Source organism: Saprolegnia parasitica (assembly GCF_000151545.1).
Source record: "Saprolegnia parasitica CBS 223.65 unplaced genomic scaffold supercont2.6, whole genome shotgun sequence".
NCBI lineage: Eukaryota > Oomycota > Saprolegniomycetes > Saprolegniales > Saprolegniaceae > Saprolegnia > Saprolegnia parasitica.
Window position 1 is genome coordinate 935221 of NW_012156400.1, and position 26534 is coordinate 961754.

General features: G+C 60.3%; 13 protein-coding genes across 13 annotated transcripts; 9 read left to right on the forward strand and 4 right to left on the reverse strand.

The window, feature by feature from the left end:
- Window positions 1-55: 55 nt before the first annotated feature.
- SPRG_02684 (hypothetical protein) lies at window positions 56-4179 on the forward strand (the record flags this gene model as incomplete). Its single annotated transcript, XM_012341247.1, has 17 exons — window positions 56-346; window positions 397-600; window positions 658-724; window positions 770-828; window positions 891-928; window positions 974-1037; window positions 1084-1361; window positions 1414-1546; window positions 1597-1823; window positions 1871-2234; window positions 2279-2668; window positions 2713-2807; window positions 2851-3182; window positions 3249-3517; window positions 3564-3650; window positions 3695-3784; window positions 3833-4179. The coding sequence occupies 17 exons, from the start codon at window positions 56-58 to the stop codon at window positions 4115-4117; spliced, it is 3273 nt and encodes a 1090-aa protein (XP_012196637.1). The 3' UTR covers window positions 4118-4179.
- Window positions 4100-4662, reverse strand: SPRG_02685 (hypothetical protein). The gene has a single exon (XM_012341248.1). It carries the CDS (start codon window positions 4633-4635, stop codon window positions 4171-4173), a length of 465 nt encoding a protein of 154 aa, XP_012196638.1. The 5' UTR covers window positions 4636-4662; the 3' UTR covers window positions 4100-4170.
- A 766-nt stretch (window positions 4663-5428) lies between these two features.
- Window positions 5429-5758, forward strand: SPRG_02686 (hypothetical protein; the record flags this gene model as incomplete). The annotated part of the gene is made up of 1 exon (XM_012341249.1): window positions 5429-5758. The coding sequence occupies one exon, from the start codon at window positions 5429-5431 to the stop codon at window positions 5756-5758; it is 330 nt and encodes a 109-aa protein (XP_012196639.1).
- A 500-nt stretch (window positions 5759-6258) lies between these two features.
- On the forward strand, window positions 6259-10921 carry SPRG_02687 (hypothetical protein). The gene is made up of 2 exons (XM_012341250.1): window positions 6259-7168; window positions 7212-10921. The coding sequence occupies exons 1-2, from the start codon at window positions 6312-6314 to the stop codon at window positions 10867-10869; spliced, it is 4515 nt and encodes a 1504-aa protein (XP_012196640.1). The 5' UTR covers window positions 6259-6311; the 3' UTR covers window positions 10870-10921.
- A 255-nt stretch (window positions 10922-11176) lies between these two features.
- SPRG_02688 (hypothetical protein) lies at window positions 11177-12081 on the forward strand. The gene has a single exon (XM_012341251.1). It carries the CDS (start codon window positions 11195-11197, stop codon window positions 12035-12037), a length of 843 nt encoding a protein of 280 aa, XP_012196641.1. The 5' UTR covers window positions 11177-11194; the 3' UTR covers window positions 12038-12081.
- Window positions 12082-12119: 38 nt separating this feature from the next.
- Window positions 12120-13106, forward strand: SPRG_02689 (hypothetical protein; the record flags this gene model as incomplete). The annotated part of the gene is made up of 6 exons (XM_012341252.1): window positions 12120-12358; window positions 12408-12468; window positions 12518-12525; window positions 12570-12683; window positions 12730-12806; window positions 12851-13106. Exons 1-6 carry the CDS (start codon window positions 12128-12130, stop codon window positions 13104-13106), a joined length of 747 nt encoding a protein of 248 aa, XP_012196642.1. The 5' UTR covers window positions 12120-12127.
- A 43-nt stretch (window positions 13107-13149) lies between these two features.
- Window positions 13150-14452, reverse strand: SPRG_02690 (hypothetical protein; the record flags this gene model as incomplete). Its single annotated transcript, XM_012341253.1, has 6 exons — window positions 13150-13379; window positions 13430-13538; window positions 13584-13847; window positions 13899-14027; window positions 14072-14306; window positions 14355-14452. The coding sequence occupies 6 exons, from the start codon at window positions 14450-14452 to the stop codon at window positions 13150-13152; spliced, it is 1065 nt and encodes a 354-aa protein (XP_012196643.1).
- A 581-nt stretch (window positions 14453-15033) lies between these two features.
- SPRG_02691 (hypothetical protein) lies at window positions 15034-16755 on the forward strand. Its single transcript, XM_012341254.1, has 5 exons — window positions 15034-15743; window positions 15797-16037; window positions 16084-16219; window positions 16270-16463; window positions 16523-16755. Exons 1-5 carry the CDS (start codon window positions 15123-15125, stop codon window positions 16708-16710), a joined length of 1380 nt encoding a protein of 459 aa, XP_012196644.1. The 5' UTR covers window positions 15034-15122; the 3' UTR covers window positions 16711-16755.
- An 8-nt stretch (window positions 16756-16763) lies between these two features.
- Window positions 16764-19149, reverse strand: SPRG_02692 (hypothetical protein). Its single transcript, XM_012341255.1, has 7 exons — window positions 19127-19149; window positions 18674-19078; window positions 18468-18625; window positions 17711-18419; window positions 17326-17664; window positions 17167-17279; window positions 16764-17124 (listed from the first exon to the last, which is right to left on the reverse strand). Exons 2-7 carry the CDS (start codon window positions 19074-19076, stop codon window positions 16819-16821), a joined length of 2028 nt encoding a protein of 675 aa, XP_012196645.1. The 5' UTR covers window positions 19077-19078; window positions 19127-19149; the 3' UTR covers window positions 16764-16818.
- Window positions 19150-19621: 472 nt separating this feature from the next.
- SPRG_02693 (hypothetical protein) lies at window positions 19622-21102 on the forward strand (the record flags this gene model as incomplete). Its single annotated transcript, XM_012341256.1, has 5 exons — window positions 19622-20182; window positions 20231-20296; window positions 20347-20461; window positions 20517-20620; window positions 20662-21102. The coding sequence occupies 5 exons, from the start codon at window positions 19622-19624 to the stop codon at window positions 21100-21102; spliced, it is 1287 nt and encodes a 428-aa protein (XP_012196646.1).
- Window positions 21103-21609: 507 nt separating this feature from the next.
- Window positions 21610-22695, forward strand: SPRG_02694 (hypothetical protein; the record flags this gene model as incomplete). Its single annotated transcript, XM_012341257.1, has 5 exons — window positions 21610-21938; window positions 21986-22194; window positions 22241-22404; window positions 22454-22556; window positions 22614-22695. Exons 1-5 carry the CDS (start codon window positions 21627-21629, stop codon window positions 22693-22695), a joined length of 870 nt encoding a protein of 289 aa, XP_012196647.1. The 5' UTR covers window positions 21610-21626.
- Window positions 22696-23009: 314 nt separating this feature from the next.
- Window positions 23010-23384, forward strand: SPRG_02695 (hypothetical protein; the record flags this gene model as incomplete). Its single annotated transcript, XM_012341258.1, has 1 exon — window positions 23010-23384. Exon 1 carries the CDS (start codon window positions 23016-23018, stop codon window positions 23382-23384), a length of 369 nt encoding a protein of 122 aa, XP_012196648.1. The 5' UTR covers window positions 23010-23015.
- Window position 23385: 1 nt separating this feature from the next.
- Window positions 23386-26081, reverse strand: SPRG_02696 (hypothetical protein). The gene is made up of 17 exons (XM_012341259.1): window positions 25938-26081; window positions 25824-25889; window positions 25708-25777; window positions 25137-25660; window positions 24905-25091; window positions 24793-24862; window positions 24679-24751; window positions 24562-24626; window positions 24460-24519; window positions 24369-24413; window positions 24174-24322; window positions 24078-24128; window positions 23938-24025; window positions 23786-23894; window positions 23658-23736; window positions 23570-23612; window positions 23386-23530 (listed from the first exon to the last, which is right to left on the reverse strand). The coding sequence occupies exons 1-17, from the start codon at window positions 26026-26028 to the stop codon at window positions 23441-23443; spliced, it is 1860 nt and encodes a 619-aa protein (XP_012196649.1). The 5' UTR covers window positions 26029-26081; the 3' UTR covers window positions 23386-23440.
- Window positions 26082-26534: the final 453 nt, after the last annotated feature.

Genomic DNA, 26534 nt, shown 5'->3' on the forward strand with positions numbered 1-26534 from the left:
ATCCTCGTAGGACTGCCGCTTGATACAAGTCCCCAACCGTTGCCGAAACGCTCACATGGGCCACCGCGCCAAGACCGAGCCCGAGTCGGAGAGCGTCTCGGGCAAGCTCCAGCCCAACTCGAAGCTCGGGCTCGCGTGCTTGGCCAAGCTCAAGCCGATCTTCTCCAAGCACGCGCAGCGCGCCAAAGACGTCACGGCGCGTGCGTCGACCGTGCCGACGACGACCACCATCGCGACGGAGCAGAAGAATCCGACGCGCCTCCCGACGCACAACGTCAAGCTGGCGACGCTCTCGACGGCCTCGAACGAGTGGAGCGTCGTGGTCGATGACATTGCCAAGTTTATGGTGCGTCAATCATCATCGTCTTGCTCGATGGTTTGGATCGTGCTTTGTAGTATCCGAGCCTCAACCTCGAAGGCCACGAGACGGACGAGGCGCGGTTGCACGTGTCGCGACTGCAATGGACGGCCAAGAAACAGACGCAAAATGCGTCCGAGGCCGACGCGGTCGCCGGGCACGAGCGCCTCACCGACGCCGAGCGGACGCGCTGGGTCTTTGACCGGAAACTCCAAGTCGCCGAGTGCATGCTCCGGTCGCCCGTGCGTGCTTGCATGAGCGAGTGGGTTGGAGTCCATAATTCGACTGACGGCGACTAGTTGATGACGATCGAGCCCGATGGACCGCCCGAGCCGTCGCCTCTCGAGCGCCGCCACGCGATCGCCCGTCGGCCCACCGCGGTCTGTCACGCTGTCCATCAAAGAGGCTTAGCATTTCCCCAGTACCTTGTGCACGACCCCGACGAGCGTGAGAACAGTGGGTCGACCACCGTACGACGCCCGCCGCCACGTTGCAACCTCTGCACGCTCATCGAGGGGATATAATGTGGTAGGCGCATTATGACATTCAGCGGACCGGCAAGACGCGACGGCAAGCAAGCATCTTGCGTCGCTCGTGTAAATGTGTCGTGCGTAGGAAGCTGCGAGCACTCGCGAAGCAGACCACCGAGGCCGGCAAGACCGCGCTCTACTCGGACAAGGTGGGTCTTTCGCCGGAGGCTGCGGATGTGAACCCACGCAACATAGCACGTCCTTCTCTCCAAGTGGGCCAAGCTCCAAGACAGCCGGAACCACAAGGTCCCAATACTACTGGATGGCCGCGTCGTTTTGCCCAAGCCAAGCAGAAAGAAGCTGCCGCCGGGTACCTTTGTCGACAGCGTCACGCCCCGAACTCTCTTCTTCGACGAGTGCGCGAACGAGCAGATCGTGCCCGAGCCGCTCCTCGCACGCATCAGTCCGGACCGAGCGCTGGACCTGCGCCACTTTGGCCTCGGCGATACCAAAGCCATTGCGCTCGCCAAGAGGTGGCGACTTCCATTCCCATGTTCGCCCTCGCGACTACGAAATGCGTCGTAGCTTGGCCTCGCTGCCGTCGATTTATGCTCTCAACCTCGCCGACAATCGGCTCACCCAAGCCGCGGTCTCGGTCATTCTCCAGCTCCTCCACGGACGCAAGGAACTTCGCCAACTCAATTTGAGCGAAAACGAGGTGCGTGCGGTTGATTAATATCAAGTTGATACGAACGGGGCCTGGGGTAGATTGGCAAAGAAGGGGGCGTGCACATGGCCGACTTTCTCTTTGCCGCGTCGAGTTTAACCGACTTGGACTTGTCGAAAACGCGTCTATTGGATGCGATCGACGCGCTCGCCATTGAAATCGCGATTCACCCGTCGCTGTTCATCGTCAACCTCTCTGGGAACGAGATTGGCGAGGCCGGTGGCATCCTCCTCGGCGAAACACTGGCTGCGACCACGTGCACGATCCAGTAATTCTACATTTACTGGATCGTTGCCCTCTCAGATTCTTTTGTAGAGATCTGGACTTGTCTTGGAACCAAATCTGCCTCGAGGGCGCGACGCGCATCGGGCGAGCTCTCGAGTCCAACACATCGATTCACACTCTCAACCTCTCGATGAACCGGTTTGGCGACCCGGGTGGCCACGCAATTGCATCAGCGCTGCTGCACAACACGACGCTTCGCACCCTCGACCTCTCGCGCAACAACCTCACGGGCCGCGCCGCCGTGACGCTCAGCTACGCCGTGCAGCACAACACGACGCTGACGCGCCTCGGGCTTCTCAACAACGACCTCGGCGGCACCGGCACCAAGGCGCTCCTGCACGCGGTGGCGTCTGGCATCGCCTGCGACATTGGCCTGTCGTTTCGCGACAGCAACGTACGATGCTCTCCTCTCCTTGCAGCGATGCCTACGAGGCGTAGGACTCGGATGTGTTTGACGCGATGCTACCCTCGGCGCAGTCCCCGTACAGCTTGGACCTCAAGCAGTCGCCGTACCATTACGTCATTGCGTGCGAGCTCGTGACCGCGGCCGCCCGCGCGCGCTGCGAGCTCTACGACGTGTGGTTCTCGCCCGACGGCGGCAAGACCAAAGTGGAGCTTGAATTTGACGCAGCGAGAAAGGCCCTTGTGAGTAAAGGCGGCGGCAGCGTGTTTGACATCTCGCCCAAGCAAGGCCTGCTGCACGTCGCAGCGCGCTTTGTACCGCCGACGATCGGCGTGAGCGCGGACGTGACGACCGACGGCCTCACCAACGTCGTCAAGGTCATCAAGGACCGCATCTCGACGCGAGAAATGTGCGCGATGCTCGAGGTACGAAGCTGCTTGTACGAAGCCCTTGACGTCACCGTGGGTAGATTGCGACGTTTGATATGTTTTTGAGCCTCGCGCATCTCGAGCTCATCGTGACGCAGCTCCAGAGCGCGCTCGATGTCGTCGAAATCCTCGCGCGGTGGGCATCCCACGAGCGCGCAATTCGTCTCACGTTGCCGTAGGAGCTTGCACACGGTCGTGGACGGGTGCGGCATTCTGTCGTTCCTGCTCGCGCATCTGAGCTTCCAGAACATGAACCGCCTCCTCGCGTCGCATGGCGTCCTTGTGCTGCAGTTCAATCCGGACAACCCGACGGGACGCTACACGCTCGACTTGGCCAACCGCGTGCACCGCAAGCTCGCGCTCTGGTTCGCGATGCTCAACCGCGCCGAGGCCAGTCGCAGCATGCGCGCCTGCCCGCGCTTGCGTGGCAACACGAGCCAGCGCGGCACCTTTGGCAACTTTCGCAACGAAAAGTTCAACGGCCACGCGCTCGAGGCAACGATTGCGTTTGGTCTACTTTAACATAGTGTCTGTTCGTAGATTACGGACCGCTTTTACGACAAACTGCCGATTAAAGGCACGCTCGAGTTTGACTATGTCTCGACGACGCGCCCCGAAGATGCGCAAGAGACCGTCGTCGTCCTCGACGAGAGTGCGGTGTACGGGATGCTCCAGCGCATTCACGCCGAGCTCTCGTCCGACTATGTGCCATCGCACAAGCGCCTCGACATGAAGCGCCAAGTGCTTCTACTGCAGCATGCGCTCGCCGGTACCTTTGTCAAGACGACGCACGTGCGCATGATCATGCAGTACTTTCCGCCGACCGTCGACGGCCTTCGGCTCAAGGTGCGACGCAAGCAGTATGGCATCGATCAACGTCGTATCCAAATAGGTCGTCTTGGCCGCGCACCGGTACATTTTCGATATGGAGAACTTTGACGTGGTGTACGAGAAGCTCCTTCCTGCGGACCGCAAGCAGGTCGGCGCACTCGCTGATGACCATGCAAAGTGACGTGCAAATAGATGTTTACCGCCCTCGGATACCTCAACACACTCAACCCGCTCAACGTGGATATGGACTTCGACTTGGGCATGACCGAATGGGACAATCGGGTCCGTGGACAGCCATCGCATGCGGAGCTAAAGACCACTACGTTCTAGGTACTGGTGCGAACGCTCGTCGAGATGATTTCCAACGACCCGCTGGACTTGATCAAGCTCGACGACGCCAGCATCAAGCTCGGGCTCAGCATCTACTCCATGTTCACGTCCTCGAGCATTCCGACGACGGGGCGCATGGGTCTGCGCTTCATCTCGCGGCCCAACAAGTCGCACGCTGAGCTCGTGGCGCTGCGCCAGTCGACGTTCCACGCGTTTCTGTTCGCGTCTCGGCTGCGACTGGCGCACCCAAAGGTCGACGACGTAGTAGGAGCGCCCGTACTGTGAATGAAAAAAAGTTACCGACGTCCACTAGTCTGTCCTAAGCACAACTTGTGCGTCTATTCTTGCTTCGCGGCCAGGTTGGCCTGGTGGATGAGGCTGCGTTCGTGCAAGACGAGCTTGATGCGCGCCATGGACTTGCGCACCTTGGACTTGCGGAACGGGTTCGGGAACGCCAGGTTGCGCGAGCTGCACTCGGCCTGCTCGGTCAAGAGCGCGTTGCGCTCCTTGAGCAAGACGTACCAGAGCTTGTGCAAATCCTCCGTCGACTTGTTGCGGAGCATCCACGCCTTCCAGTCGCCGCCAACAACAGGCGCCACGCGCTTCACGGGCTTGCCGTCGACGACCGACATGGTCGGGAAGAACTGGTCGATCGTGCCGTCGAGCTTCTCGGGCATCGCGCGCTTGGCCATGTTCTGCTTGTTGGGCACGCCCTCCTGCTTGACGATGCCATAGGCGATCGGCGTCGAGGATATGCACCGGGCGGCGAAGGGCGCGGGCACGCTAAGGACACGGCGCAGCATCGTCGTCTTGACCAAACTGGGAATACGTCCTGCTGCTCGCGACCAACCACCTCGCGATAGGCCATTGGCTAAAATGTTGCTTTTTCCCACAAACGCGTATGATTGGCTTAAATATGTGCGGTGTCAAAATGCATATTTGTCTAGATCGCGACCCCGCGAGCTTCGTCCTGTCAACGCCCGAAGCCCAAACGATGTATCTCGTTCTGTGAGCGTGACTTGCCAAAGAAGCTGCAAGGATATTTGCATTTGCCTTCGGGCGACATGTGGTGGCTTGCTACAGGCAAAGTGACCGAAGATTGATCTTGGACTCGATGGTGGTCTCGAACATGCATCCAATCAAAGGGTTTCATTGCTCTTGCGTCGTGCCATTACGTCGTATGAGGTGTGCATCCACCAAATCAGCATCACTGCGCATTTGACTATGTCGAGAGCCAACACGTCTCTTCTTTGTAGTGCTACAGAACGGGCCAAGAGGTTGCACGAGCTTGTATTCCATTGCTCGCTTCACCTTGCGCTCGGCCCCAAAAACGATTTATCGTACGACGGTCTCCCACGATGCGCACTGCCAAGTGGACCTCAAGGACAACGAGAACGAATGTCAAGTTCAAAATCTACACGCGTTTCTCTCTTTATGGACGGGACATGAACACCAAGTTCGCGATCTTTGGCGCCAAAAGCGACCAGGTGCTGCGGAAATTCGTGTCAGTCCGACAACAAGTGCGTTTACCAGGAGCCTTCCTCATCGTTTGCTCATTCAGGTATACGCCGCCACCAGATCACTCTACGGCGTGCAATGGCTCGTTGGCAACACCCCCACGGCAAGAGCAACCACCATCATCACCATCACCACCATCGCCATCATCCATCGAACGCGTCTGACGCCCATGGCGGCTGGAACCACTCGCAGCTTGCAGCGCTCACCGAGACCTTTGCAGCCAACGAGGCCATTCCGTTCCTCGACCACGGGCTCCCAAAGCACCACCACCGGTTCGCGCACCACATCGAGTGGTCTGTCTGCCTCTTGGCGCTGGTTCCGCTCGTGAGCGTTGTCTTGCTGCGCGTCGTACGCCGATCCAAGCGCCAGCACGCGTACGAGCGCATCGCAAGCCCGACGCACGTGTAAATGACCTGCAAACAAATCGGACGTCCATCATGGCTCGGTTGGTTCGTCTCCTGAGGTCAAAGCGAGAGAGCGTTGGCTGAACGAGAGAACGCCCGTTGTGTGAGCACCTGCACCATATATGTACTCGATAGAGCTACGAGAGCTCCTGCACCTCATCCAGCTTGGCGCCAAGAGGACGGTGGTGGTGTTGTCGTCAAAGCATTACCAACACTCGACTCGACCCACGTTTGCTTTATAGTGTTGTTACACTATTATGGATTTCAGAGCACTGAACGTTGCTCGACGTGGAGGTGTGCTGCTGACATAGGGCGATGCGCTACTGAAAACACGCTGACTGTAACCAGCATCGGTCGTACTTGACGCCACGCGTCACTGCCATGCGACGCGTCGGATGCTGGACGTTGCAGTGTAGCTACTCGCACACTATTCAAGTCGTTAGATCGCGACGTGTCCAGGGCTCATCCGGATACACTTGAGCGTATCCGTACCGTGCTAAGTCAGCGGCCGGAGGGAACAACTCAAGGCTCTGCGAGGAAGATCGAAGCACGACTGGATGCTTGGTCGACTCTTTACCAAGAAGGACGAGGCCGCCAAGTCCTCGCGCCCTCCCAATGCCACTGGCGGGGGCCGCCCGGCGGCTAGCGACGCAGCACCCGGTGGTGGTGGCGGCTTCTTCAACCTGCCGCCGACCGCGGCCAAAAGCGCTGGCTTTTCGAACCCCAACAACCCTGCCTCGTACAGCACGTCACCTTCGATGGGCCAGTCGAAGCCATCGTATGGCGCCACGCCGCCGCCGGCGCAGCCGCAGCAGCCGCAAGGGTACGCTCCGGCGCTCTTGTCGTACCAGCGAAACCCATCGGCCACGTCACCGTCGCCCGCACCGCCATCGCTCTTTGGTGGCATGCACATGAAGCAGCCTGACGTGTCTGCAGCACCTGTTGATGCACCAAAGCCAGCAAGCTTGTTCAACGGCCTCGACTTGGGCGGATCGGCGGCCCCGGTCCAAGCGCCATTGAGTCTCGCCCAACTCAACTTGTCGTCGTCTCCCGCCCCTGCCGCTGTCGAGCCACCCGTTCAGAAGCAGCGTGCGCCGCGCCCAGGAACCTTCAACTACCTCAACGTCGCTCCGACCGACGTCTCGTCGACACCCGCTGCGTCGATGCCGATACCAGCACCCGCGCCGATCAAGAAGAAGAAGAAGCCAACGTTCCGTCCTGGCTTTGACCGGCAGGGCTCGGAGGACACAGGCTCGCAGCGCGGAGAGGACGACGACGACGGACGCTCGCGAGGCTCGGTGCTGAGCGGCCTCACCGTGAACCCCGTCATGCCCGAAGTCCCCGGGCGACTCCACCGCGCATCCACCGGCCGCACCGGCACGACGCCGACGCGGACGACCGCGCGTTCATCGAGGTACCTCCTCATTTTTGCTGGTTGAAATAATGACGGTGTCTAGCTCGGCCACCGACAGTCTCAGCGGCCTCCTGGACCAGCTCACGATCGTCAACGTCGGGCCCGGTGCTGCCGGGTACGCCATGCCTCTGCCGGTCCACACATCCATGCCAACAACGACACCGCCGGCGACAACCCATTCGTCGACGACGACAGCAGCAGCAGCAGTACCCACAACCGCAACGTCAGTAGCGCCCGTGCACCGCAAGAGTGCGCCGAGTCCGCGCCCGAGCCTCGTCGTGTCGCCGGCAGCGCCGAAGCCGATCTCGTCGCGCCAGCCGCCCGCCGTCGCGCCCGTGACACCGGAAGGTCGTCTCGTCCAGCTCATCCGCGACTACGACGCGACGTCCAAGAGTTTTCGAGATGCGATCGTGCAGCTCTCTCAGGAAGACGCGCGTCTCGTCGAGAAAAAGGCCATGTTGTCGCGCCAGCTCGCCCAATATGCGCTCGACTTGCAGTCGGTCGAAGCGCAGCAGCTCCAGGCGGCCGAAGACGAGGACTTTGAACGTGCGGACGCACTGAATACAACGATCGGCAGCGTGCGTCACTGCATCATGCTCTCGCAGAGCGACTTGCGCAAGGCCGAGACGGACCTCGCGGCGATCACCAAGCAGCGCGAGAAGCTCATGGTGCACCACGTGCGCACCACGAAAGGCGTGCTGCAAGGCATCCAAAAGTGCGAAGACGAGCGTGTGGCCGCGTACACGGAGCTCTCGGCCGCCGCCAAGGCGTACAAGGCGACCGAGCGCCGCCGGTTCGCGTTCGAACAGCAGCGCATCGCAACGGAATTGCACCACGTGACGGTCAACATGGGCCACCTCGAGGGCGAGAAGCACGAGATCGAGTCGTCGATTGCGTCCCAGTGCACGGCCGAGACCGAGGCGCAGACGCGCCTTTTGGCGGAAAAAGCCAGCGTCGAAGCCGAGATTGCCGAGCTCGAAGCCAAGCTCGCGGCGGCGCGTGCGCACGTGACCGAGATTGACGCGGGCCTCGCGGCCGCCGACGCAGGCATCCAAGCCGTCCGGCACAAGTTTGCGCGCCAGCTCAAGCGACTCGTCGAGCGCGAGAAGGGCATCCTCAAGACGAAGAAGGAGATCGAGGCGGATGACTTGGCGCTCGGGCGGCAGCAAGAAGCGTTTGCGGCCAAGAAGGCGAGCTACAGCGCCGAGATGAGCCAGCTCGCCAAGGACGTGCTCGGTGTTCAGAAAGAAGTCCGCATCGCGAATATCATGGTGCGACTCACCGACGAGCAGAACGCGCGCCGGGACGCCCGCGACAACCGCGTCAAGAAGCAAGAGACGCAGCTGCACGCTTTGCGCGAGGCGGCGCAAGCGGCCGAGCAGCAGTTCAAGCTCCTCGGTCATCAGCTCGACGATCTCAAGAAGAAGCTACAGACGAACCGAACGGTCATCATGACGGCCGGCACGACATTGCCGCAGCTCGAAACGGAGAAGAAGGCGGCGGCCGCCGAGCGCAACTTTAAGGAGGCGGCGAGGCTCTCGAAAGACATCAAGCAGCTCGAGAAGGACCGCGCGACGGCCGAGGAGCAAATTGACGTGCTCGGGATGGAGATCAAGGACATTGAAGACCGGATTCAGGTGCGCGAAGACGAGTTCCACGCCAAGCAAGACGAGCTGCGCGACGTGGAGAAGAATTTGGACCTCGAGTGGCTCGACGTGCTGTACCAAGTGCACGTCGACCTCCGGAGTGCGCTCCGGCAGCTCGCCAAGTACGACGGCGAGAAGTGGTCGACGAACGACGGCGACAGCGTCGACTTTCGCGGCGTTGCGCTCACGCTGGTGCAAATGGAGTTTACGGCCGTCGTCCAGGAGATCGAATGCCTCGAAGACAAGTACAATTTGGAGCCGCACGTGGCCGAGCTGCCGCCCGAGGTGCCCGAGAAGGAGCTCACGTTGCTCTCGGAGCCCATGGACGACGAGAGCGTCAAGGACGACGACGACGACGCCGAGTCGCTGACGGCGGATGCGACTTTGTCCGAGTCGCCCAACGCCGCGCTGCCGTTGGCGCGGTCGGTCTCGGCCGCGACCGTCGGCGACCTCACGACGAGCAAAGCGATCAAGGACAAGATTGCGTCGATCGAGGCGCAGATCGATGAGGCGACCGAGAACGAAGACTATGAGCTCGCGGCGCGCCTCGACGACGAGCTCGAAGAGTGGAACGCGCGTCTGCACTTGGTCGAGGAGAAGGAAGGCGAGCTCAAGGAGAAACTCAACGCCAACGACATGCACAAGCAGGTCGAAGCGCTGCAGCACAAGATTGAGCAGCTGGCCGAGCAGATTGAAAACGCGACGGCCGAAGAAGAGTACGAGCTCGCGGCGGCGCTCGATGAGGAGCTCGTGGCTGCGCAGACGCAGAAGACGGACCTCCAACTCACGCTCGCCAACCTCCCGGACGACGAGGACATGCTGCCGCGCCGTCTCTCGGTGCAGAGCTCGCACTTGGTCGAAGACAACTCGGACGACGAAGACTCAGACAACGACGCCGACGATGCCGAGACGCAGAACGCGCCTGCTCCGTCCCCGGTGCACGAAGCCAAGCCGACGCCCGTGGCCGCCCCGGTCGCCATCGACGAACCGGTTGCCATCCAAAAGGAGGAAGAGCCCGCGGCCCCGACGTCTCTCTTTGGAGGCCTCTCTGTGGCCTCGAATACGGAGCCAGCAATGAGTGCTCCGTCGCTATTCGGTGGTCTCTCGTTGGCGCCGGCGACGACGGAACCGGCGCCCGTCAGCTTGTTTGGCGGTCTCTCAATTGCCCCGACGTCGACGACGACCGAGCCGGCAGGTGCGCCCGTGAGCTTGTTTGGTGGGCTCAACTTGGCGTCGGCCGATGCGCCGGTGGTCACGGGCGGCTCGCTCTTTGGCGGTCTCGTGGTCAATGAAGCTTCGGCGGATGCTGCGACAGAGACCAAGGTCGAAGAGGAGAGTGTGCCGGTAGACGAAGCGCTTTTGGGTGGCGACTATGTCATGCCGTCGGACGCGCCGTCGGCCAGCGAGGATGTCGACGACGACGATGAAGAGGAAGACGAAGAGGACGATGAAGAGGACGACGATGACAATGCTGATGACCAAGATGATCACGATGCGCACGCAGATGAAGAAGAGGAGAATGCGTACATGGCCCAAGAAGACACGCCCATGTCGGCGGTCGATGAGATCGACATGGAGCAAGCGTCAGTGCCGGTCGTCGAGCAACTCGACGTGGCGGCGACGCTCGTTGTGCACGACGATGTGTTTGCTGACGCGATGAGTGAGCCGGCGGCAGAGACACCGATGGTCGAGGCGCTGGCTGTGGAAACGGAGGCGGACGATGTCGCGTTTGAAGACGCCAAGACCCACGCCGACGACATTATTGTCGTTGCTACCAAAGACGTCGACGTCGACGAAGCAAGCGTCATTCGTGATGACGAAGACCGCGTCACTCGTGACGAAGACGACGTGGTTGCAGCTGTCGAGCCGATTGCGGCCCCGTCGCTTTTTGGGGGCCTCGCCCTCTCCAGTGAGGCGCCGGCGTCGCTCTTTGGCTCGCTAACAGTGGCGTCGCCAGAGCCGACGTCGCTCTTCGGCGGTCTCTCGGCGCCCAGCGATGCCCCGCTTTTCGGTGGTCTTGAAGTGGCCAAGCCCATCGCCAAGGACGACGAATAAGCAAGGTGCTACTGTGCGAATGTAATAAAGTCAATGCGTGTGAGGATGATCATTACGTTGGAATATATTGTCCATCGAAACCGACGTGAGTGCGTCGACAACTATGCCTGCCGTTTAAAATCGGTGTTCGCCACAAATAGTATTTTAGTTTCGGCATTCTTGGAGCGGATAGGATTGGCTGAAATACCAGCTGCAACGAGGCATTTCAGCATATCGTCCAATCAAAAAAGCGAAAAGCCATGTTTTGTAGCCAATGGCCTTTGCGTCTGCCACCGGCGCCGAAATGACTGGATTGCATGGGTCCATTTTCCATCGTCTTTGCAGCATGAGCTTGGTCCTGAACACGGAGGGCGTGTCCCTCGTCCACATCCACCCGGTCGTCGTCTTCCAGATCCTCGACCGCTTCCTCCGCCGCAGCGAAGACCAGAAGCGCGTGATCGGCACGCTCCTCGGCGTGGTCGATGCCGAGCACGGCGTCGTGACCATCTCCAACTCGTTCCCGGTGCCCCACCTCGAGAAGGGCGACGAGGTCGCGGTCGGCAAGGACTACCACCGCCAGATGCTTCTTCTGCACCAGCGCGTGAACCCGAACGAAGTCGTCGTCGGCTGGTACGCGACGTCGACGACCGCCGAGGCCATCAACGAGAACTCGTGCTTGATCCACGAGTTTTACAGCTCCGAGTGCGCGTCGCCCGTCCACGTCGTCGTCGACACGTCGCTCGAGTCGGACAACCTCAACATCATGGGCTTCATCAGCTCGGCCCTCTCGGTCGCCGACGTCGCCCTCGCCAACCAGTTCAAGCAGGTCAAGGTCGAGACCAAGACGTACGAGGCCGAGTCGATCGCTCTCGACGTCATGGCCAAGCGCTCGTCGGGCTCGGCATCGTTGCCGTCGGACCTTGAGGCCCTCGAGCAGGCCATCGTGCGCCTTCACGAGCTCCTTGCGACCAGCGCTGCGTACGTCGGCGACGTCGTCGCGGGCAAGCAGGCGGCCAACCCGAAGCTCGGCCGCGAGCTCGCCGAAGCTGTCGCGTCGATCCCGCCGATGCACGCCGATGTCTTCGACCAGATTTTCAACAACGGCATGCAGGACCTCCTCATGGTCTCGTATCTCTCGAGCTTGACGCAGGCCCAGCTCTCGATCTCGGAGAAGCTCATCAACGCGTAGATAGTACATCCATCATCACCTTAGTAATATTACCCTTCTCTTCCTTCCTTTGTGCGTTGTGCCGAGGATGGACATGAGATAAGATCCAGGATGCTCTCGGTGGGAAAGGTCGCGTGCCGACATCGCGCCCGCGACACGGAGCCCCTCGACAGATCAGCGCCACAAGACGACGACAGTGACACGGAGGACGAAGAGGACAGCAACGATCGGTGCGTCACCCTTCTCGGCGGCCTCGTCTCGCTCGTCGTTGCGCTCGCCGCCATGTACGTGGCACTGCTCACGACGCCGACGCCGCTGCAAGCGGCGAGCCAACAATCGCGGGTACTAGTACGGCGCCATCGCGTCACAGTGCAATGACGTGTCCGTGCAGGTGCTGCAACACCCAGAGACCATCGATGCCCAGCTCCTGCGCCAGCGCCTCCTTGAGACAGGTCGTCGATTTCGAGATGCCAAGCCTATCGCTTTACATACAAGGCGTAGTCGTGCACGTTCGCCCGACAACGACTTGGACATCGTGTGGCATCGGCGCGAGACGGCGCTGCCAGCCCACCGCTACGCCGAGCTGCCACTGTCGTTTGTCGATGTCGGCGGTGTCGTCTACGGCCTTGCGCCACTTAACCCGCAGGCTTTCCTCGACCACTCGGAGGTCCAACCCGTCACGCCTTCCCGTCCTTATCGCGAGCTTGTATTAGACGCTCGCTCCCACCGCCGACGTCCTGGACATGGAAGCCGCGCTCCGGGCCTTCCACGAGGGCTCGCTCTTGACCTGGTAGACATCGCACACGGTCCAACCCATCCGAGTGTGAATTGTAGCGAGTTTCGTCTCGGGTCGTTTGCTACTGCGGGCTACTTGCTTCGATTTCCGCCCAATGCGGCGGTGGTGCCGCAGGACCTCGACGACGCGGTTGTCGTCGCCGCCCGCGTCTGCGGCCAAGCCTTTGTCTGGAAGTGGACGCGCCACGCGTGGGCAGCGACCGACGACGCGGTCGTGCAGGAGATCCTGCCCGCGTTCGCGCAGCTCGCGTCGCTTCGCCTGCGCTACCCCAGCTACATGCTCTTGGCGCCATAACAAAATTGCAAACAGTAGTGTCAAAGCACCTCCGATCGGTTTCTTAGACGTCGACAATCTGTTCAATGGCCTCTTCCGTGTACTTCCAGCCCACCGAGCGCATGTAGCCCGAGAGCACCGCCTTGGACTCGAGGCCGACGCTGAAGCCAATGAGGCCGCGCTCGGCCTCCTTCTTGGCAAACACATCGCAGTGCAACGTCGGCACCCGCGGGAGCTCGGTCAGCGGCGTCTCGAGCGAGCAATGGCAGGCGATCGGGTACGTGAGGTTGTCGCCTACGCCATTTGCTCAGCACTGGCGATGGCACAAGACATGCGAGTACTACCCTGATGCTGCTCGATGGTCGACGTCGCAGCGGCTGCCATCCACAAGAACGTCGCGCGCGGCTCGGGTGTCGAAAAAAGAGACAGCTGCTCCACGTCGACGGCGCCGCCCTAGCCCCTCGGATGCAGCATCTGCGCGATGCATGCATGACGTACCTTGTCAAAGTCGACGAGGCGTTCCTTGGAGCAGTTGAGCGGGAAGCGGCGGCGCGGCTGGTCCATCGCCGTCTTGAGGAGTTCCGGATCGATCGGGTTGGACGGACCCTTGACGGGAATCGCTTGCTTGGCCGGGATCGTGTGGGGCACGATAAAGTACAGCGATGACTGCCACACGACCGACTCGTCGTCAAAGAGGTCGGTTTGCACTGTAAACTCGATGCCCTCGGGCGTAAACACCTTGCTGATGAGCGCCATGAGGCACTAGAATCGACGCGTCCATGAGGGAGCACGATGAGAGAGGCGTCGTCGTACGTTGAGCTCTTCGTCGACAGCGATGCGACGCAGCTGCGTCACGTGCAGGCGCTTCCACACCATCGTGTCGACGCGCGTCGGAAAGTGCGAGTTGCCGAGCAGTTGCACCAAGAGGTGACCGCAGAGAATCTGTGCAAAGGTGGTCACATGTGCTACATTGGGATGCGTATTACCTGGGGAAACATGAGGGGCACGGCCGTAATGTCTTTGGCCGGCGCGCCCAAGGCCGCCCGCACGCTCGAGATTTCCTGGTCCAAAATGTAAAACTTGGTCTGCAGCGTCACGCGCGGGCAGGGCTGCAGCATGCGCTCGCGCGAGTTCCAGCCTCGGCGCACATGGCTCGAGATGGCGCAGCGAATCTTGAACTCCTTGGACCCGCGGTCGAGCGGACCCGGCAGCATGGGCAGCCTACGCAGGATCATCGATTAGGAAGCTACACCATCTTCGTCGCCGTACTGGCGGAAGAGGTCGTGGTCCCATGTCGCCCAGATGAAGACGAACGGGATGATGAGCGCGACGACCACCATGGGCGCGATGAGCCAAGCTTGCTCCATGGTCCTGCTGCTTCCTCTGCCGCAGGCTTTTGATTGCGAGCGTAATGCCAACGGCCACCAACGGTGATTGGGCGACACTCTTTTATCCGGATCATCACGTCAGCGCACGCTATCCGGATGCTATCATCGACCGCGCGGAAAGGTCCGCGAAAGCGGCGCCGGGCGCTGCGAGGTGATCGCGAATTCAGCCGGATACGCGCGGTCACGTGACCGCCGCGTTGCAGACGATATACAGGCGTCCACAGTGCGGCCGGTGCGTCACTGGACCGCAGCATACGTTGTCGCCAGTCGCGTGCAAGCTCCAAACCCGTTGCAGCTGCGCATCCCCGGCCGGTGCGTCCGGATACGGCGCCGCCGTGTCGCAGGGCCGCTGTCACGGACGTTGCCAAGGCCAGGGCCAGCGTGGTCCAGTGACCTGGACGAGGGAACGCGGTCTGTGCGGCCATGCACGGGCAGGAGGCCGGCGTTTAGGACCGATTTGGTGCTGGAACGGCGAAGGACTGGAGGCGCGGTTGTCGGGTGACCGTGAAAACCTGGGTTTGGCGCGCCCGTATCCGGATCCTCGGACCTTCTGTGGTTTCGACAAATCGAACTTTGACGTCGAGAGGAGACCAGGGCCAGTGGCAGCAGCAGAAGCAGCAGCAGCAGCGTCGTCAGCCGTATCAACACCATGACGATCCACACCGATGTAGAGAAGGACCCGATTTTGCGCCGGCCGTCGACGAGCCGGCGCCAGCTCGGGATCCTGCCCGTGGCGCTCATCACGTATTTCAACGTGTCGGGCGGCCCGTGGGGCAGCGAGCCCATCATCGCGTCGTGCGGGCCGCTCATCGGGATCCTCGCGGTCTCGATCTTCCCGTGGATCTGGTGCATGCCATTGGCCCTCGTCTACGCCGAGCTCTTTAGCGCCTTCCCGACCGACTCGAGCTTTTGTACATGGGTCGGCATGGCCTTTGGCCGCCCCATGGGCTTCCACGTCGGCTACTGGTCGTGGGTCGCCGGCGTCATTGACAATGCGATTTATCCGTGCCTCATTGTCGACTCGCTCTTTGGCCTTCTCAACGGCAACCTCGACGGCGACGGCGGCGACGACGGGCTCTCGTTCGGCACCAAGTTTGGCGCGCGCGTCGCGATCGCCATCTTGTTTATGATCCCGACCCTCACGAGCATCAAGATGGTCGGCAACACGATGCTCTTCCTTGCCATCATCGTCGCGATGCCTTTCCTCGTCATGGTGTTTGTCGCCATTCCGCAGATCGAGCCGTCCAACTGGTTTGTCATTTCGGACGAGGTATTTTTCTCTATCGACATGCACGACGCAGGCGACGAACGAGCATGTCATAGCGCAACTGGACCCAACTCATCAGCGTCCTGTACTGGAACTACTCTGGCTTTGACGCGGCCGGCGCCTACGCGGGCGAGATCCAGGACCCGAAGCGCACGTATCCCAAAGCCATGATGCTCACAGTTGTGCTCATTGCGTTCACGTACATCATCCCGTTCGTCGCCATCTCGGGCGCTGACAAGCCTCACTACACGACATGGACCGACGGCTCGTACTCGCAGATCGCCCAAGGCATTGGCGGTAAGCCTATATCGTCGTCGTCGTCGCATGCTCACGGTATCTGTAGGCGTCTGGCTCTGCGTCTGGGTGTTGATTTCCAACTTCTTCGGCAACCTGGGCTTGTACATAGCCGAGATGACCAAAGACGGGTTCCAGCTCGCGGGCATGGCCGACTCGGGTCTCGCGCCGTCGTTCTTCGCCGTGTACGTCGTTGATACTTTGATAGTTTTCTGAGGCTCATCCGACTGCGTAGGCGCCATGGCCCCAACGGCGTGCCCCGCCGGTCGATCTTTCTGTCGTTCTCGATCATTGTGGTCATGTGCCTCTTTGACTTTGAGACGATTCTGGGCGTCGACAACTTTCTCAACGCGCTCGCGAGCGTCGTGGAGATTTGTGCCGCCGTGCGCATGCGCTACACGCACCCCGAGATTGACCGTCCGTACAAAGGTAATCCCATCAATGTATCCAGGCACATGGAAACATCATCTTGATTCCGTTGCTACTAGTCGCGCTCTCGGATCAAAACCTGGCAATCGCGATGGTGCTACCGCTCTGCGTCGGCTGCTACGTCGTGTGGAACGAACTGCTCATCAACACGGTGACGCTCGTGCTGTGCACGCTCGCGCTCGTCATTGGCGCCATCATGCAGCGCTTCTTGGAACACGCGCACCCGCACACGTTCATGCACGTCTAGCACCCGCCACTTGCCATGTACACCAACCAATATATAGCAAGCACCATATTCTATCGGTTGTCTGCGCTGTTCCCAGAAGCAACAAGCAGCAGCAGTGCATCGATCGTATTACGCCTCGTCGTCGGCCACGTCGAGGAGCCCGAGGAGGTCCGCGAGCTCGTCCTCGTCAAAGCCCGGCAGCATCGGGCAGTTTGCGCTCAGCAGCGGCTTGCGCCACGCCGCGAGGTCCGTCGCCTGGCCCTTGGAGACGACCACGATGCGGTTGACATCTTGTTCGGACGCGCGAAGCTCCAGCACCGGCGACGCACCAAAGGCGGTGCGCAGGCGCGACAAGACGTCCTTGTACATGGCGCTGGACCGGCACGAGACGTTGAGAAGGAGCACACCGTTCTCACAAAGCGCCGCGTGCATCGCCTACACGCCAGTATATATCTGTTTCGCTGGACCTTTGCATACCGCAAGCGACGACGGCGTCAAGAACGTCAGCGGCGGACACGTGATGCCAGCCGCCTTTTCGTCGGCCGTCTTGGCATCGACATCGATCAGGATCGAGTCGTAGGACGCGGGCGCTACAAGCCACGGGTGGGTATTGAAGCTGCAAACGAAGAGGAGTACCGGCGGCAGCGAGGACGGCCAAACCGTCGTCCGTGATGACTTGGAGGTTGCTGTTGGTCATCAGGCCAAAATACGTGGTCGCAATCTCGACGATTGTCGGGTCGAGCTCGACGGCGGTCAGTGCCACAGACGGCATCGTGGCCTGCACGTAGCTGGCGAGGGCGCCGCCGCCGAGACCGACAAGGAGACTGCGGTGCTTCTGCGTCACCACCGGGTGCAACTCGGTGTGCGTCTTGAGGAGCGCCGCCATGCTCTTGTGGTACTCAAACCCGAGGTACGTCGGGTCAAACCGGACGCGGGTCGACGCCGCCTTCTTCTTCTTGGCCTTGAGCTGCTTGGCTATACAAATCCTTGCATAAGTATCGAGTCGAATCCATGTACATACCCGTGAGCGCGGGCAAGAGCAAAATCTCGGTCTGGATCGTGTTGCTGTTGCTGAGAAAGACGAGGCGGCGGTGGCTCTCGACCTCTTCGATAAAGTAGTCGCCACTGAGCGCCGACGTGCCTTGGGCCACCACCTGGCGCTGGCCAAGGCCCTCCTGCACCGTCATGTACGGGATCTTCTCGTTGCGACCAAGACTCTCGGGGCTCAGCTCCATGATCTTGGGGTTGAGCTCGAGCTGGACCGCCTCCAAGCTCTCAAACGTATGCGTGCGGCCGAGGCTCACGATAAGGAAGCGCGAGAAGCCGGCGCCGGACGCGAGTTCCATCGCGCCCTCCTCGGTCGCAAAGAGGTACTCGTGCTCGCGGCCCTGGGGCACGAGGAAGACGCCGCACGTGCCGTTCGGGCCTTGCGCGTGGACGTCGACGAGGCGGATCGAGTAGCGCGGCGTCGTGTTGAGACCCGTCGACGCGCTCGTCATGAGCTCGATGACGCGTTGCCGGCCGACGTGGACCTTCTTGAGCTCGAGCTGCGACATGGAGTACCACTGCGTGGCTTCGATCTCGTGGAGGAGCCACGCTTTGCGCGCGCTGGCATCGCTGTCGTGAAACATCTTGCCGTTGTACTTGGCCATCGGGATCGGCGCCGCTTGCTTGGTGCAGACGATGAAGAAGGGCGTGAACGGCGTGTTGCTCTTGGCATCCTTGGGGACCTGCAGACAGTCGAAGGTTAGACACATCCATCATCGACATCTACGCACGTCGATGGCCGAGATCTTGTAGTTGGGAAATGTCTCGGCGAACGTCGTGAGGAGGTGCTGGATAATAAAGTCCTGGGCCATCGTCACGCAAATGTACGAGCCGTTCACGGCCAGCGTGCGGTCGACCTCCTTGAACATCTCGAGCGCGCTCGCCAGCACTATCCGCGAGAAGCATGAGCGAGAAGAGGATGCGATGCGGAGTCTACCTGGCGCGTCGTCCGTCGCCATGAGCGCATCGAGAGCGCCCTTGTCCATGATGCAGTCGAAGCTGCCATTCGCATACGTCATCTTGGTCATGTCCATGACATCCCACGTCATCTTGGGGTGCTTCTGCTTCATCTCGGCAATGACGAGCTCGGAAAAGTCCATGGACGTCATGTGCTTGTAGCCGTCCTGCGCCCAGAGAGGACTCAGGTCCGAGTTACCGCAGCCGACGACGAGGATGCGGTCCGACGGCTTGACGAGCGTCTTGAGCACGGGGCGCATGTGGGCGTACTGCCCGTACCACTCGAAGGCCTTCTCCTGGCGCTTGGTGAAGAACTCGTCCCAGTACTCCTTGCGGGCAAAGTCCGAGTGCGTGCGCGGCAGCAGCTCCATGTCGTCGCTCATCGCTATACATTCTCACTGTCAACCTCACGACGTCGCTTGCATCTCTCTACCTGGACGATCGCGTGGATTGATGATGAATGGCTCGTGGCGGCAATCCGGTTCCAGATGTCGAACCGGCTCAAGCGCATCATCGCCACGGCTAACCGCTAAGCTTCTTCGGTTATCGTAGTCGGCAACGAGCGGTCGTTTTTCGGCGCACTAACCGGTTGCAGCGCTAAAATTATCCTTTTGGAATCCGGCCGGCACCCAGAATCGCCGAGCGATCTTTAAAATACACCTCGGTTCACAGACTTTGCAGTTGCAAATCATTAGTTTATCTCATTGTTTGTATACGCATAAAACGGACAGGAATTTGGCGTCCGTATTGACGAGGCGTTCGGTATTAAATGGACGAGTGACGAGAGATGACACTAGAGCTTTCCCGATGGACAACCGTGAGAACGCGACGGCGAATGCGTCCTCGATAGCCACGCCGCAGGTACGGCCTTCGCCTGCATGAGCGGCGCCGTAGCATCATGGCGTAGGAGACGAGCCCGAAGGCGAGCATGTTCAAATCGGCGCTCCACAAGCTTGGGAAGAAGGAGAAGCATGGCGGCGGGTCGCACTTCCTCCAAGCTGCGTCGTCGGCGTCGACGGGCTTTTTTGGCCGCAAAAAGTCGGGCTCGAGCCAGCACCCGCCGCTGCCAGGCAGCGTCAAGGCCTCGCCGTTCTGCAATGCACAGCTGCCGCCGGTGTGGGCGACGCCGCCGCCGATTCCAAAGGGCCTGCCCGCGACCAAGTCGCCGGCCAAAGACGCCGTGGCCACGGGCCTCGGGCCGCGCAATGCCGCGGGTAACTTGCGCTCGGAGCAGTTCGCGACGCTCCTTAAGAACGACAAGCAAGACTCGGTGGACCTCGAGAAGCTACGCGAGCTCAGCTGGGGCGGCGTGCCCGTCGAGTTTCGACCGCTCGTGTGGAAGCTTCTTTTGAGCTACGTGCCGTCGCACAAAGATCGGCGCGATGCCATGCTCCAGCGCAAGCGTGCCGAGTACGGCGAGCTCCTTCGCCAGTTTTACTACATCCCCGACACGGACCGTGGCATGAAGGAGCAGGAGACGCTGCACCAGGTATCCATCCCGTGTGCGCACCTGCATGCGACTGATGCTCGGCAATAGATTCTCATTGACATTCCGCGCACGAACCCTGGCGTCCCGCTCTTCCAGCACCAGTCGATCCAAAAGGTACCATCGACCGACATTCCAGCGAGGACCGATCTCAACTTTGAGCGTAGAGCATGGAGCGCGTCCTGTACATTTGGGCGGTTCGCCATCCTGCGTCCGGGTACGTCCAAGGCATCAATGACCTCTTGACGCCGTTCGTGACGGTCTTTCTCTCGAGCTTTGTCGGTATATTTCTTATTTTGCGTCGTATTTTGCCATTTTACATGACGTGGCACCGTAGACGACCCGGAGCGAAGCGACTTGAGCGGTGTCTCGGACGAAACACTCCAGGAGGTCGAGGCCGACAGCTACTGGTGCCTCACCAAGCTTCTCGACGACATCCAGGTTGCGAGCTACCAGTATTCTTGCACTTATTCTTCTTGTAGGACCACTATACGTTTTCACAGCCGGGCTTGCAGCGCATGGTGCAGCGCATGGAAGACCTCGTCAAGCGCTGCGACGCTGACTTGTACACGCACATTGTCGAGACCGAGTCGGTGCAGTTTGTGCAGTTTGCGTTCCGCTGGATGAACTGCCTCCTCATGCGCGAGTGCCCACTGCACGCGATCATTCGGCTCTGGGACACGTATTTATGCGAGGACAATGGCTTTGAGAACTTCCACGTCTACGTCTGCGCGGCCATTCTCATGACCTTTGGCGACATGCTCAAGGAAATGGAGTTTCAGGACCTCGTGCTCTTTCTCCAGAGCCTCCCGACCAAAGAGTGGGAAGAAGACGACATTGAACCGCTCCTCTCGCGCGCGTACATTCTCCAAACGTACTTTGCCGACGCGCCCAACCACATTCCCCAAGCCAAGCAGCAGTAGCCGTAGCTCGTCGCGTCGTTGAAAACATTATCCTTCTTGTGTTTAATGACCTCGAGCGTCTTTGGCCTCGCATGGCGCGTTATGCTGGAAGAGCGCACACGCGTTGCAACACGGCTCTAGCCCACGCGTGCGCAGGTTGAAGGGATGCTCGTCGGTAAACGAAGCCTTGACACTCCCCTGTGGGGGTCGTCGATTTGGTTGTCCTCTTTGGGCAGCTCTGCAGCCGCACCCGTCGACGCCTTAAAAGCAACTGTGCCCGTGGCTTTGTGTGGAGCTTGAAAGTCGGCGGAAAGCACCGTGTCAGCTGGGTCCAAACGCCGGGACAACGACTTCGCCTTGGTAACAAAATGCAACATTTGGACCTTGCGTCGTGAGGCGGTCTGCAGCGGCTTGACGGACTCTGTGAGGTATTCGGACGGGATGGTGGTTAGGTTTGGCTGCAGCGTCTCAACAACGTTCCGCCTTTCTGTGCTAAGCGTTCGCTCGCAAGATATGGCACCGACGAAACGGCCACGAAATCGTCGATGGGCAGCTACCTCCAGGAGACGCTACGCTGCAAGGGCACCAAGATCTGCAGCCCGTTCACCCGCGAGATCAACGGAAAGGAGGTCATCGGATACGTCTCATCCGGGACAGGCGAAGTCTTTGCCTACTCGGAGGGGAAGCACTCGGCCCTCGCGTACACAGGCGGCGAGCCGTACGGCGCGGTCTTTGACGCGCACGGCAAGGTGCACATCGCCGACTGCGCGCACGCTGCGATCCTGCGCGTCGACCTCGCCAACCACAGCCACCAGCCCGGCATCGTCGTCAAGGTCTACGAGGAGAAGCCCTTCCGCGTACGCTGCACGGCTCTGTAAAGGAGCGTGCGCGATCCGAGTCGTAGGGCCCCAGCAGCATCGCGATTTCGCCGGCCAACACGACGACGTACTTTACCGACAGCGGGCCGCTCGGCGAGACGACGCTCGAGAACCCACGCGGCAGCGTCTTTTGCATCGCCGCGAACCCGAGCGGCGGCCAAATTCTCAAGCCATTGGCGCTCGACTGCCTCGCCCACCCGTGCGCCGTCGCCGTCTCGCCCGATTCGAAGCTCGTGTAGGCCATTGGATATATATTGTGGCATGTATTCAAGTGGTGCTAGCTACGTGGCCGAGATGATGGCCAACCGCGTCTTGCGCTTCGTCCAGCGCCCGCCCGGCATCTACCACATGTCGGTGTTTTACCAGTTTGCCGGCGGCCTCGGCCCGTCTTGCATCGCGTGCGACACCGCCGGCCGCGTCTACGTCGGGTCCTACGACATGGCGGGTAGAGCGTTTCTTGCTCGCTGGAGTCGCTTAAGATTGATCGTACGAAGGCGCGGACGCTGCAAATGGGCGCATCTACGTGCTCTCGGCGCAAGGCACGCTGGAGCACGTGCTCGAAGTGCCAGGCCAAGAGATCACGGGGCTCTGTGTCGAGTGCGTACTGCAACCATTTGATGTCTATAGCTTCTCTTTACCCGCTGATACGACTAGGGGCACCCACAAGATGTATGTGACGGAAGCCACGACCAATGCACTGCACTGCATTTCACTGGACGCGATTCTCAAGAGCTAAGAACGTCGAATACGCCTGTTCCTGTAGTACATTCCTGCCGCGATCTGTGCCGAACGTTCAGCCCGCATAAGCGTTCAGCACGCTTCTCAGCATCGCATGCGTGTCTCGATAGTATCGCTCGCCTGCCCACGCGGGTGCTCTCGTAGAGGTCGAGATCCCACTATGTGAACTCCTGAGTAGCTGGATCGGGCGCGGGATTTGTCGGCTACGAAAACCAAAACACGGGGAAAAAGATACACTTTCAGAAAGGTTGCGAGCGTATCCGGACAATCCGTCTTTTATCCGGACACGCAGCCATGTGCAAGCTCAGAAATAGACCGATGACGGCCGCGATGAAGCGCGCTGCACCGTTGGGCGACGACGCTGACGACGACGACGACGAGCTGCGCCTCGCGTTCTTATCGCCGATGGCAACACCGAGCGCCCGGCCGCAGAACCCGGTCGTGAGCCTCCTCGAGGCCGCGCAGTCGCCCCGGCCCGTGCAGCTGGCGACCACGATGCTCAAGAAGCGCAAGCACGACATGATCGTCAAGCCCGTGCCAAAGCGTGCGGGCCCACCGAGCCAGCAGTGGCGGCCATCGCTGCCGCCCGAGATCGACCAAGCGTCATCGCCATCATCCTTCTGCTGCAGCTACGTCGAGACGCAGACCAAGTTCAGTCGCCTCGCGCTGGGCAGTGACCCGCCATAAGACTGTACATTGGTGGTTCATTGCTGTATTACAAGTAAGACAAGTCGAGGTTCTATTTACATGGCCGCAATGTCCTTGAAGAGCACGACGATGGCCGTGACATTGTCTCTTGAGCCTTGTGTGCCGATCGCATACTCGACGAGCGCCTAGACGCATTACGCTGCTGTACATGGAGAGTCTCTTACCTCGACGGTGCGCTGGACGTCACCGCCTTTGCGCAGTTGGGTTCTAGTACCAGAAGCGTCAAATTTGGTGGCAAAAGAAGACGCGTACGTGACAAAGTCGACGGCTTCTTGGTCCTCAAACACATCAAAGAGGCCGTCGCTGCCCAGTAATAAAAAATCTTCCTCGTCTACTTGCGTCGATGCGGCGCCAGGAGCAAAAAACAAATGAGGTCGTACCCGTGACGTCGCTCGTCGTCACTTCGGGCGTCGCAATGACCAATGGCCCTTTCAGGATCTCATTCGGGTTCACGACCGGCTGCTCGACGCCAAACTCGTCCTCGAGACGCTACTATCCTTAGCACGAGATTTATGCGTGCAGTAGAGAATACCAGACTCGACTGGCTGCCATGCGTGTCGTACGTCTTGAACTCGCAGTCGCCAAAGGCACGTGACACGGCCAGCTCGCCCATGATGCGTCTACAATGCACAGGTCAAGGTTCGGTCGACTGCGACGGCAGGTAGGTGGTACCCGTGGATGATAAAGCCGCCCGTGTCTCGAATCCGCTGGGCTTCGTCCGGTCTACGCAGCATGAGAGTGGTCTTCGCTTGGTAGACGCGGCGAGACCTCGAGGGCTTGTGGTCGTTCGAGAGCCGGACGGCCACGCCATTTCGGCTGAGGACCGTGCGCGAGTCCCCGACGTTGGCAACATACATGCGGCGACCTGCAATAAAGACCGTTGTCGCCGTACTGCCCGCTTGCGGTCGGTCCGACTCCTATCTCAAAAATGGTAAAAAAATCCACTTTTTTCGTCCATGGAACCTGGAGAAACGCCGCGTCCGTCTGTTCAAAGGCCGTCGTGAGGCTCTACAAGTATGCAATGAGCGATGGAGACGGCGCGCGGAGAACGCACAGCGACGATGAGAGCGTCCACGTCGGCGGCATTGGAGAGATCGGCGTCGGCTGTCCGCATCTACCACGACTAAGACCTTGATCAGGACCCATCGACGCCTACTTGGAGTTCGCTGATAATGTGCTTGTGCAGGTTGTCGTGGAGGTAGACCGAGGCTTCGAGGCCACCTATCGACACATATATATATTCGTTTAGCTTTTGTTGAAGTGGTTTTCGTACCATGGCCGTCAAAAACACCAAAGAAGGACTGCGGGGCATAGCCTGCTTTGGAGAGCGCGGCAATGTTCATATCCTACACCCGATATGGCCGACGCAAGCAAGCCATGGGCGTACCTGGATGAGCGAGTGCGCGTCTTCCATGTGCTTTCGGCAGCCCATGTTGTCGTTGACGCCATAGTCAAACCTACTACTACTTGCAGCCAACGCCTTGGAGCCAAAGGAATACCGGTTGACGGACAAGCAGGTTTGGGAGACGAGAATGTGGTCGCCAATCTCGAGACGGTACGGATCTGCGTACGCACCGCAGAGCTTCATGAACGTGCCGTTGGTCGACCCAACGTCGTGGACGTAAAAGCGTCCGTCGACAGCGTCGCACCAGATGGACGCGTGGCGCCGCGAGAGCTCGCCGTCGCCTGCCACCCGCCATGAGTCCCATCCAGAGTGAGGTAGATATATACCTGTGTGGATGGTGTTGTCGGCGGACCGGCCTATGGTCGCGCCACGCCCGTCCACGTCGTACGTGTTGCCGACCAGCTTTCCAGAGAGGACCTTGAGGCGCAGCGACGATGGGCCGAGCGAGAGGACTTCAATATCGGACTTGCCGGCGCGGAACTGGCACCCGAGCGAGAGCGGCCACTGAGTCTTGGACGCGTGGTCGTCGAGGCTCACGGGGCTCAGGCGGATGTACGTGGCGTTCGTGCCGTCGTTGCCGTTCGTAATGTAGAACCCGGGTCCATGCAACGGATGCACGGCGTGCGTCACGACGGCGTGGTTGAGGTCCGCCATATACTTGTCGGCGGGAATGCTGACGACGTTGGCGGGCTTGCGCCCAATGCCACAGCCCCGCGGGTCTTGCGTCACGACGAACGACGTGCGCACGTCCTCGTCCGTGTGGATGGTCATCTTGAGCACAATGTTGTGGCTTGATGACGGCTTCCCCACGCCTGGCAAGTCACTCAAGTCAAGTTCCGACTCGCTCGGCCTACGCCACCTCAGACTGCCGCCATGGCAATGCATGTACTAGTATACCGAGAGACGCGGGAGACGCCCGAGTGGCGGCGCGGAATAAACTGGGGCCGTTTCGCCCCCGACACGGGCGCTACAGCGACCGTGGTGCTACAGCGTCCTTGCGCCATGTATCGTACCTCGCGGTTGGAGCTTGATGGTCGACGAGCGTCGCTTCTTCATCTCGGCGTCCATTGGGATCGCGACTAGTCATGCATGAGCGAGATACGAAGAGGACGAGCAGACGAGCAGACCGAGGGTTTCGGGCGGCGGCGCCACGAGGCCGAGCGCCGGCTCGAGGTCGAGGACGACCGACTTGGTCGACGGCGGGGGCGGGGCCGACATGCTCGGTCCAAAGCTCGCGGTTGAAAAATTAAAAACCGTTGCCTATTCCACACAGCATACAGAAGCCAAGACAAATCCCAGCTGGCCGCCCGTAGAAGTGCTGCACAACGCCGCCATATCTTGGCGCTCGCAACGATGGTCGTTCCATTGCAGCAGCTGCCGCCTCCTCCTCGCCTCCTTCCTAATGACGTGTGGCGCAGCGCTTTGTCTAGAGCAAATGCCAAGCCAGTACACTTGTAAGTGAGCTTACAGCTCCGTGCTTAGATCTTAGAGCTTGGAGGTTAGAGCTTGGAGCTTAGAGCTTGCAGCTTAGAGCTTAGAGCTTGGAGCTTGGAGCTTAGAGCTGTCCTAGAAGCTAGGAGCTGCGGGTCGCTCGTCGCAGGTCCAGCTGCTGCTGCTTCGGGATGGAAAATTCGCGACAAAATATTGAGCCTATCAAATATTGACCACGTCATCGATCCACATGAAGTGGAAGCGCAAACTCAAACTCAACTCAACGTAGCAAG

What these genes read in the sequence shown, in the direction of transcription:
- SPRG_02685 (XM_012341248.1), bottom strand. Translation starts at nt 4,635, where the DNA reads ATGCTGCGCCGTGTCCTTAGCGTGCCCGCGCCCTTCGCCGCCCGGTGC.
- SPRG_02687 (XM_012341250.1), top strand. Translation starts at nt 6,312, where the DNA reads ATGCTTGGTCGACTCTTTACCAAGAAGGACGAGGCCGCCAAGTCCTCG. An exon ending in ACGACCGCGCGTTCATCGAG is followed by an intron (nt 7,169 to 7,211) that starts GTACCTCCTCAT and finishes GACGGTGTCTAG; the next exon opens with CTCGGCCACCGACAGTCTCA.
- SPRG_02688 (XM_012341251.1), top strand. Translation starts at nt 11,195, where the DNA reads ATGAGCTTGGTCCTGAACACGGAGGGCGTGTCCCTCGTCCACATCCAC.
- SPRG_02691 (XM_012341254.1), top strand. Translation starts at nt 15,123, where the DNA reads ATGACGATCCACACCGATGTAGAGAAGGACCCGATTTTGCGCCGGCCG. An exon ending in GGTTTGTCATTTCGGACGAG is followed by an intron (nt 15,744 to 15,796) that starts GTATTTTTCTCT and finishes AGCATGTCATAG; the next exon opens with CGCAACTGGACCCAACTCAT. An exon ending in GATCGCCCAAGGCATTGGCG is followed by an intron (nt 16,038 to 16,083) that starts GTAAGCCTATAT and finishes CGGTATCTGTAG; the next exon opens with GCGTCTGGCTCTGCGTCTGG.
- SPRG_02692 (XM_012341255.1), bottom strand. Translation starts at nt 19,076, where the DNA reads ATGAGCGACGACATGGAGCTGCTGCCGCGCACGCACTCGGACTTTGCC. An exon ending in ACAAGATCTCGGCCATCGAC is followed by an intron (nt 18,420 to 18,467) that starts GTGCGTAGATGT and finishes GACTGTCTGCAG; the next exon opens with GTCCCCAAGGATGCCAAGAG. An exon ending in TGACGCCGTCGTCGCTTGCG is followed by an intron (nt 17,125 to 17,166) that starts GTATGCAAAGGT and finishes ACTGGCGTGTAG; the next exon opens with GCGATGCACGCGGCGCTTTG.
- SPRG_02696 (XM_012341259.1), bottom strand. Translation starts at nt 26,028, where the DNA reads ATGTCGGCCCCGCCCCCGCCGTCGACCAAGTCGGTCGTCCTCGACCTC. An exon ending in CGACAACACCATCCACACAG is followed by an intron (nt 25,092 to 25,136) that starts GTATATATCTAC and finishes GGCGGGTGGCAG; the next exon opens with GCGACGGCGAGCTCTCGCGG. An exon ending in ACGCGCACTCGCTCATCCAG is followed by an intron (nt 24,752 to 24,792) that starts GTACGCCCATGG and finishes TATCGGGTGTAG; the next exon opens with GATATGAACATTGCCGCGCT.